This window comes from Montipora capricornis, chromosome 13 (genome assembly GCF_036669925.1).
Source record: "Montipora capricornis isolate CH-2021 chromosome 13, ASM3666992v2, whole genome shotgun sequence".
NCBI classification, from domain to species: Eukaryota; Metazoa; Cnidaria; class Anthozoa; order Scleractinia; family Acroporidae; genus Montipora; species Montipora capricornis.
This window is the reverse complement of record NC_090895.1, coordinates 25,542,056-25,552,060: the sequence shown is the minus strand read 5'-3', so window position 1 is coordinate 25,552,060 and position 10,005 is coordinate 25,542,056. Positions and strand designations below refer to the sequence as shown.

Sequence of the window (10,005 nt, the reverse complement as noted above, 5' to 3'; positions counted from 1 at the left end):
GCATATGAATCTTATTGCGCAAAGTTCTGCCGCTAAAAAACAGAATAGTCAACTTCCATACTTTCATACACCCTTTTTTACAATTCTGCCAAATAATCGCGAAACCGCATTTAAGAGTTCCTTCAATCAAACGTCCGAACATCGCCGGGAAGAATGACTTCGTCTTCAGTGTATTCAATCTTATAGCTTTAGTTCACGGCTCGACTACCGCAAGGAAAAATACCTTGTGTCTTACTCACTTCTGTTCACCGTTGCTTTGCCTACCAATGCTACAATCTTTTTTTTTTTTTTTTCATGAGAATATATTTTATAAGAATATCGAGACTGAAATTTGCGAAATTTTAAGAATATTTTAAGAATAAACCCGAGGCTGAAATATCGATATAATTTTGTGCTGAAAATCTGTAAATACCGGCCGGTCAGTTTTGACAAAGGGAAAGCGCCCTAAGATTCTACATGATTTTGAAAGAAGACAGTTCGTTCGTCACAGTAGCCTTCTTATGTCTCTCTATATGTGCTTTATATTTCATTCTTCTTTCTTGAACCACTGCTTTATGAGGGCAATCCCTGTGCTAGATCAATAGAATTCGTCAACGCCCAAAAAACAAGAATATCACAAGTTAAGTAATGGTAATTGAAATGAAATCATACTTATGATGTGAAATCGAACGAGCGCGTTGAAATCACACGTAGGATTTCACACCAAAATTGCACGACACGAAGTTTAAGTACCACTTTGTTACATCCATTTAGAAATCTAATCGCACAAATACAGGATTTTAGTCAGTACCAATATTTTATTGATCCAGTTGGGTACAAAAGTTGCAACATTCGCCTCACAATGGCTTTCTTTGTCTTTCGTTTTCCTGCAATTTGATCGCTTACCTTAAACAAGCCTTGAAATATGATTGGTTGTTTTGTTTTAGTGTCCCCTTCTCATTGGCTGGGGAATGGTGCGATTAATTGATTTGATTTAGGGCAAAGGACTGCAAGCAAATAAATTGCACTGCTGGGAGCCAATCAGATTGTAAGGATCACCAGTGATTCGTGCTGCACGGGTAGCACGCATTTTTACAGATTTTAGCACATATGTTAGCTGTACCCTGCAGAACAACGACGCGAAATCACCAAAGTTTGAGCTTTAAATGACAAAGTGAGCTTATAAATGAAACCTTTCGTTCTTTACTTTTACTCTGAAACCGCTCGTATCAATTTATTTTTAGGATATTTCGCCCGCGTCGTAGGACGAGAACGAGGTGGAATAATCGCGAAAGGCTTACGATAGTCCAAAGTTATATTTTAAGGTGACGGTTTTCAGCGACTTCGTCGTCTTAGATTTTTAGAGTCTCTATTATGAAGTGACAACAGGGAAAATAATACAGCGGTTTTATGGCATATCAAATTTCTGAACCGGATTTTCGATCTTTCGTGAAAGCTTTGGTCCGTGGAGAGACATAGGTTACCCGCAATGACGTGAAACCGGCTCACTTCAAGCTTATTGACATTGTTTCGTTAATGCAGCATGCAGCAAACCAATTTACATCTTTCATCGATCTTTGATAAAAAGCCTATCGTGTCTATATATGTAAATCATGGGATTTTGTAAAATAAAAGCGCAACCCGCACGTGTCACTTAAAAGTGTAAGGTATACGTGCCTATTTTAAAAAATAAAAGCACAACGCGCACATGTCACTTAGAAGTGTAAGGTACACGTGCCTATTTTCTCAATTATGTGCAGATCTCGTGTAAATATACTCTTACAATCAATGGCACTGGAAGTCTTTGAAATCATCCAAGCGAAAACTGTGTAAACCGATGAGCAAAACCGCTAATGGAAAAGGCGTTTTATAAGCGATTGTACCGTCTTCCAGACAGAATTTGCGCCACTTTTAAGATAATCTCTTCGTAAGTGTTTGCTGCATTGAATCGTTCAAGATCACGATTCTTCCCCTGCTACCCGAGGGATAAGGGAGAAACATGGAATATTTTATAGTGGCAATTGGTTTTGAAATGCTAAATAAATCAGTTCTGAGTTGAGCGGGCTGATCTTTATGCGTAGCACGGCCAACTGAAACCCAGTCGACGTCATGTGGCTAAGAGCATTTTCAAATACAATGAAAAGGAAATTAAATAAATAGCAACGGTATAGTGTTAAAAAGTAAACAGTATAAATATTAAAGCAAGCGTTAGAAGAAATCCATCAACAGTAGCGTTAAAGGGAATGCTGCCTTAATCGTATTCGTGTTTCCACACTGAGCCGTGCAAACTACGTTTTTACGAGTGTGGTGTGGAGAAGTGCTTTCGAATTCGTGCTTACTTAAGTGAACTCCAGGTTATATCACATACCTGGAATGATTGTCTCTGCGTCTGTGACAAACAACTTCCAAAGGGCAAAAACGGCGATTAACCTCAGAAACGGCGTCAAGGTCATTTTCTTGCTGAAATTAGAAACCTTTAAACGGAGCACGAAATTTGTGAGAAACCAAAGCTCTGCTGTAGGTAACACTGCTGTAGCGGTATTTACGCAGCGATAGTCGCCTAAAGCTGTTTGCAGTTCCACCTATTGTCGAAAGGTTTAGGGTCGTTAAACATGCGTTTTCAGTGAAGACATTCTTTGTAAATAAACCGCAGGTTTCAACACAGACCGCTTGTCATTTGAATAACATTGAGCACGCCTCAGTTCCAGTCACAGTATGAATGCATTACAAGCAACGTTCGGATTTATCAGGCGCGAAATCGAACGCTATTTTTAAACTAATGACAAAAGACCAAATTTCATTGCCTGTGACATTTAATTAAATGACATGTACGCCAATATGATGACTGGCTATGTTCTGTCATCTCTTTGGCAAGACCCAAGATCTAAATTAGATTTAAGGGAAGTGCTTTGGAAGAAAAAACAAAGCATAAGCCGATGACGGTTTTTGAGTACGCACATATTTTGATTTCCCTGGTCGTAGCCGGAAAATCCAGAGTCTGACGTAGGTTATCCAATCTCTAAAAATAGTGGTAATTTTTTTAATTAGATATCTTAAATATAAAGCAAGCGTTATTTTTAATTAAAGGACAAGGCTTAATTGTCTGTCTCATGGAGGCGCAAACAATTAGAAATTCTATACGAGACGCTCTTGACATTTTTTATGTCTTTGTGGTTTCCTCGTGACAGTTTACTCTCGTTTCTAGAAAAGACAGAGGTTGTCTATTGTTCTCAGTTTTAGGTCATGCAAAAATACAAGGAGCGTAAGGCCTACGATTAGAAATTCTATACAAGACGCTCTTGACATTTTTATGGCTTTGCGGTTTTCTTGTGACAGTTTACTCTCGTTGCTAGAAAAGACAGAGGCTTTGTATTATTCTTAGTTTTCGTTGATATATTCAAGGAACGTGAGATAAAGCGATGCTTTATAAATAGAATGTCTTTTTTTGAGTCGCTAACTTCATTGGGGTTGGTGACGCTGAGTTTGAACTCGGCATGAAGTAAATGTAGCAATTTAAACGAAGGATTAATTACATTCCAAGTGCAATTCCTACTGCAACGAAGTGCATGCTAATGACTAACGAATTCAGATCAATAAAGGGAGGAAAGGAAGATTGGACAAATTGAAAGGTGTTCAAAAGTTTTAAGTGGAGGTTTTAAGTAAAGAATGTTTTGAGAGCTAACTTCTTATATTAAAGTGCCTATTGTCAGGGACCGCGGAGCACGTTTGAAAGTGGGGGGGGGGTGGGGTGGGGGGCTAGGTTTTGGTATGGATGACAGAAGAGGGGAGAGAGCCCGTCCCTCTCCTCCTCTGTCTCGTTTCGCAAAAAGCTTCCGACTCTGAGGATGATAAACAAAAAGCACTTTTCCCAACTTTACGTCAAATTCCCCGACTAGATCAAAGTAGCAAAGGGAAGAAACCTGTGTAATTTAACTGAGGGCAAATGTCCATATGTGACAGACACAGAATCTGCCCAAGCTACTGTAGACCAGCGTAATGTTTCAATCTCAACAAAGTCTTAGTAACTGATTATTCAGCCTTTTTCTGTCTGAATATGGAGGACTGGCTGCTTATTAACGGAAAAAATTGTCCTGTAAAATTGTTAAAACATTAATTGCAAAGCTGCTTCTCAGCTTTTAAAAACAAGTGGGCTCTAGATTTTTTTTCCTTCTTATTTTCAAACCGATTCACAGATAAATACCTCATAACTAAGTAAGAACTCTTAAGAAAGAGGAATTAATTTTCACGCTAATGTTTTGCTTGTGATGAAACCAGAGCTCAGGATTGTTGGTATAAATGTCAGTTCGCCTGGCTTTGAGGCCAGTCTTCAGAACAGGCAATCTGTTTCGTCAGTTATAAACAGTCCAAATGGGACGTTTTTCTCAAAATGAACACATCACAGGGGATTAAGCAAATAGACTAATTGTTGTCAGCGCAGACAGACATTCATTCAAAATTTTATATCTGTAAAACCGCTCTCCAGTTTTGCGCATGCGCAACCATTTCTACCTCTGCGCTGACAAACTACACGTGAATCCTTGAATGCTACTCGATTTTACAATTTTAGAAACATGGGCTATGTCAGATGCTGTGTTCTTTCAAAAATAAAACTTTTGTGCTTTGCTGATGGAAGATAAAGGGGAAGGTATGAAAGGCAGTAAAATTTCTTTCTTAAAACAACACAGCTTCCATAAACAGTCTTTCAGGACATCGCTTAGTCCACAGTAGCCGGAGCTATGCAGAACTGACAAAAAAATCAACTCCAACCGGTTTAGGTTTCTTTTTTTAACCCATTGACTCTCTCTCTCCCCATTGATGAGTAACATCGTCTGGCGTTACACAGAGCATAGTTAATAGAGGGGAATGGTTTTGAAGCTCGGCAAACATCAAAGGAGCAAACAAAGATGCCAAGATTTAGGTTGGAAAGTCCACGACCGTGCACAATCTTTTGTGTTGCGCTCTCATACACTATGCATGAAGTACGTAACCAACACGTTTCTATCGGTTAGTTCCTCAGTATAGGGAGTAAACAGCTGTTGTGTTTTGTGCACGGTCAAAGCCAAAAATGAGATCAAAAATATACAACAAAGAAATTTGTCGGGTTTCATAACCATTCCCCTCTATAAACTATGGACAGAGTAAAATACTAAGTATGGCCGTTTTAGGCGGGCTTGGGAGACAAGGGGAGACAAGGGGAAAAGTTTAAGAAAATAAATTAACATTGCTTTCGCGACGTGAAATCTGCTCAAACGTTAACCAAACTATCGGCAACAACGAGTGTGCCGCTCTTGTCCAAGGTTAGGTGGCATATCGGCGATGGCGAGTGATGACGACGACAGCGACAATGAGGCCGATGGCTACCATACCAAGGACACCCACTAACGCCCCGACAATCATCGCCAAGTTACTGCTACTGGACTCGTCTGCAACGTTCAAGTTACTCCTCTCTTCAACTGCTAAAACAAGAAGGAGAGAGAGTTCATATTTCATGCTGCAAAAAGGATTAGGAGACCAGGTAAAGGTAGAAGAGAAGAGGGAGCAGGGGTGGTGAGGTGAGGAGGGAGGAAGCAGTTGGTGGAAAAGGGCAAGAGGGAGAAGAGTTCAATGAGAGAAAGAAGTGGGAAAAAAAAAGATAAAGGACCGGAGGGAAAAGAAGATAAAGGCAATCATGCTGATGATGATGATGACGATGTTGATGACGATGACGGAGATGATGCTGATGACGATGACGACAAGGACGATGATGATGTTGATGATGACGATGATCATAATGATGACGATGACGATGACCATGACGATGGCGATGATAATGATAATGATGACGTTGATGATGATGGTGATATGACGACGATGATGATGATGATGACGATAACGATGATGTTGATGACGATGATGTTCATGATGATGATAATAATGCCGACGACGACGACGGCGAAGGATCAGGAAACATACATGTCCAATACTCCTACATAATGAGATTCCTGGTACGTCACAATAGACATCACAAAGTGTCCCGCTCTTTAAGTCTCGCAAAATTGTTACTATTTTTTTAAGGATTAAGGTTGGGGGACACTTTGTGAAGTCTATTGTGAAGTGCCATGAATCTCATTGTGTCGGAGTATTGGACAACCCTCTCAGGAAAAGGAAGAGAAAGGTGCAGTGCTAAGGGCTGGAACAGCATATGGAAGAAACCACATTCAAGGAAGCAAAGTTAAGGAAGGAGCGCAAGAAAGACGAGTAAGAGGAACAGAAAACTGAGTAGTTGCAAGAAAGAATGAAAATAAAAAAGGGCAAAGATTAAGACGAGAAAATGAAGGTTAAGAGAGTAGCAAAGGAGAAAGAAGGGCAACCAAAGAGGTGGAGGTTAGTAGTTGCTGCACGTGACAACAACATGGTCTCTTGGGTTTGGTGCACCGTGGGCTCAAGAAGGTACTTTTGAGTCATCCTTTTAGCCAAAGTCAACCACCAACCAAAGAGAATCTAACAGAGGTATGATGAAAGCGCAAAGTGAAAAAGGACGGTTTCGTTTTGAGTTACTTGATTTTACGCTCAATCTTACCTGCTTCGTTTGTCTCGTCCGACAGTCGCAAAGGCCCAAGGGTCAGACTAACAGTCAAATCGTCTGAACTAACCGACCTCCTTCGTCGTTTCTCCTGGCATCCCTTAGCGCAGCGCGACTCAGAGTCATCCTCACGGCAAACTGTCAACTTGCAGTGAATATAAACATCATTGTAACCCCTCTTGAAACGGAGAGCATCGACGCTGAAGAAATGCTCAGCTTGCGATTCATAGTCGTATTGTAATGTGCTGTCACGGGAGCAACTGTGCAAGAAAAAAAAAGGTGTTGTTAGTTAGTGGACGCGTGCGTTATCTTCGAAGATGGAGAAATACAATGTCCCCACAGGAGTCTGGAATGCGCAGACATGGTGTCAGCTATCACAGCGTTTGATCGTGTAAGACTTCCACACAAGCTGTAGAAAACGGAAGACAGCAATGACCAGAACTAGGTTGCTGACCAGCGGTTTTCGTTAAAACAGTGGTTTGCTGGGGATGCTCAGTCTCGTGGGCTCAAAAAACATGGTTGTGGTCATTGTTATATAAGGTTTTTCGAAGAGAACGGAGTGGTCGCTTGAGACTAGACTAGACTAGAATGGAGGTGTGCTAAAATGATGTTGAACGCGAGTTTCTGAGCCCATTTCCCAAAACAACATTGTGGGAGGGCAAGGTATTGCAAAGTGTTTCAACAATTTTGTCCGAGGCTGTAACGATCCTCAAGTGTTGGGTAAATAATTTGGGGGGTTTTCAAGCCCGAAAAGCAGCTTAAAATGCTGATATCTTGGAAAAGAATTGGTGTGGTTTTCTGCAGACTGGAATTCGTATTATACGCTGAACTACATATGCAGAGCACGACTTCGAGAACTAGTTCAAGTTGTACTCAGTGGGACTCTCATTCTCGTTCCCAGACCCCCATCGTTTTCCTTAGTAGGCGGGACCTTCGCACGAGAAAATGAAGCGGCTCTGGAGATTTGCAGTCCCAGATTCTGGAACTTCCGGAGTTCATGTATGAATCGTCAATAGTACTTACTAAACGTGGCAGCGCTCAGACGCTTCTCCATGTGAATGTTTAAGTGGCCTCGTGTGTCGAACAGAAAGAAACAATAAGTTGGCGTAGTTTTAAACAAAGACACTGATCATTTTACCTACCGGATTCCCGCTAGCTGACCCCATCGCACCACGTCGGCCAGCTTTATTTCCGGCGCAAGCTAATCAATGAAAAAAAAAAAAATTTCCTGGGTCTCCAGAAGCCTTTGTCTTCTCGTGCGAAGACCCCTCCGGCTAAGAAAAACGATGGGATCTGGTAACCTGAATGTGGGACACTCCGAAAAGGACAATATGTTTCATTGTAATGTATTGTTTATTTTTCAACTTACGCATTCTCAATGATGAGATGATCAGGAGTTGAATCATAGTCGGATGCCGCCGTGGCCTTGCAGACATCCGGGAACACATTCAACTTCTCATCGTCAGATTTCACTCGGAAACCGAAGTGCATCGGCGAGCCCAACCCGACTGCCTGCGGAAATTCCGTAACCACTTGCGATCTGGTTTCGTCGGTGTACATGTCCATTTCGTAAGTGAAGTTGCCAAAGCCCTCTGGAAAACGAACACAAAAAAGGAAGACAACCGGATTACTGACATGTGTAGATCAGCTTGTAAATGTTCTCCCTTTCTGCGTTTAGACAACTGGTCACATATCTTTGGGGAAGTTGAAGGTTACGTTCCATCACTCCACCGAAAATGGGATAAGATGCTATCGCAAAGCTCAACTCATAAACTTTGTTCAAAAATGGAACGTTGAGCTCCCTTTTAATTGAAAGATTTACGGAGAGTTTGAAGTCCTAGCAGGCAGTTCAAGCTGACATGCACTTCACACAGTCTCTTAGGCTAGTCCTGAGTGGGATCTCGGCAGCAAATAACGGTAAGACTGTTTTTCAAAGAGTCTTGTCTCAGACTAGTGACAAGAAGACCGATATCACATCTGCGAACTCGTATTATATATTTACCTGCGTCTGTGATGACAAGTGTACTTTTCGGACTGTAGGATATTTTAGACAAGGTAGCTTTCTTTTCATATCCACAGCTGAACGGAATGACTTGTGCGTTTTTGCGAGTAATTTCACTGCCGTCTGTTTCTGGGTCAGCAGTCAGATACACGCTGTTCATATAATAAACCATGTCTCTCTCGACCTTTATCATGGTTTTACAGCTAACCAGATCAAACGTAAATTTCACCATTTCTGCATCCTTGTATCCAGCAACGCAGGCCACGTCTTCAAGATGGAGAACCGAGTCGTTGACAATAATTCCAGGAAAGTTAGCCTGCATGAGTACAACCTCAATGTAGTCTGGTTTACAGACAACAGTGATGTCTAAAACGAAGAAAAACATTACACTTGATAAGTATAAATATAAATATCTACAATATTTTACGGGGTATTGCTGCTTGTAAAACACGAGGTCACATGCACGATAACTTGAAGCACATGCACTAGTCCAAATTTAATGGTTGAAATTTTTATCATCGGTTCAACCAACCTGTTTTTCCAAGTTCCTCCGCCATTTCTTGGAAAGATTTGTCAAGTAGCTCTCGATTTTTTATTCAGGACACCGTACTTTGTATAGACAAGTTATTTGGTCTTCCAACATTGCTTCCGCAACTAAATCACCACTTGCCGCCATATTTATTGGTCGTGTCCAATGCTACGCATGCGTTTTGGTGTAAGATGCGCACACTTGGACACGCACACTTGCCGATGGCACGCGTGATCATTAGCGCCGAAAAGGCCACCACATACTGCGTGAACTCTCTACAATATTTTACGGGCTATGCAGCTGGTGAAACACGAGATCGCGCGCGGAGGAGGAAATTATTACGGCACAGTCCTTCGAAACTAGTTTCCACTGACGTAATCAGCGGCCATGTTTTTAAGCCGAAATTCCCCGAGGCTTGGTGCACCAAAATGGCTACCCTTGCTTTTTTCCGGGGACACTAACCTCGCTGCCATGACAAGCGAGAAAGAAACGACTTAGAGCAATAGAACTTACCTACTCGATAAATTCGCAGCAAGTTATTCACGTTTTCGTTTTTATTTTTTTCAAATATGAAGGAAGTCCTCGAGCGTCACTGGTTAGTATAATTTGAATTTGGAATGAAAATTTTCCAGTGATATTTTGTCACATATCGTATTGGACACCTCACCAATGATAAAATAACCAAAAGATGTAATTACAATTACTGAGGTTATTTCGGGATATTACTATTTTTGCATGAAAATTTGGTGTTATTAAATTAAAACTGTACTTCAAACACCCACCGACACAGAACCATAAGTCCTTTAAATAGAAACTAAGCCATTAGCTGTTTTTACGTTGCTACGCCTGGTGATCGGCTTCAAAATGTCAGGCCCCATGAACAGCCAATCAGAATTAGAAACGTAGCCTTTAACTGTTAGAGTCGTTAGAAAC

At 41.2% G+C, this 10,005-nt stretch overlaps 1 protein-coding gene across 4 annotated transcripts in view; it reads right to left on the bottom strand.

Annotated features, from left to right (window-relative positions):
- The window catches only part of LOC138030237 (deleted in malignant brain tumors 1 protein-like), a 34,825-nt gene that overhangs the window by 16,468 nt on the left and 8,352 nt on the right, over nt 1-10,005 (bottom strand). Inside the window, exons 8-11 of one of the 4 annotated variants that reach the window (XM_068878129.1) lie at nt 8,544-8,909; nt 7,911-8,133; nt 6,539-6,801; nt 3,730-5,432 (exon numbers count right to left, since the gene is read on the bottom strand). The exons of 1 other annotated variant lie outside the window; for it this stretch is intronic. In XM_068878129.1, coding sequence (XP_068734230.1) covers nt 5,278-5,432; nt 6,539-6,801; nt 7,911-8,133; nt 8,544-8,909 — 1,007 coding nt within the window. In that variant the 3' untranslated portion in view covers nt 3,730-5,277. Of the gene's footprint in view, nt 1-2,347; nt 2,747-3,729; nt 5,436-6,538; nt 6,802-7,910; nt 8,134-8,543; nt 8,910-10,005 lie in introns of those variants that run through there. 2 more of the 4 variants (XM_068878128.1, XM_068878126.1) reach the window with 2 other exon arrangements.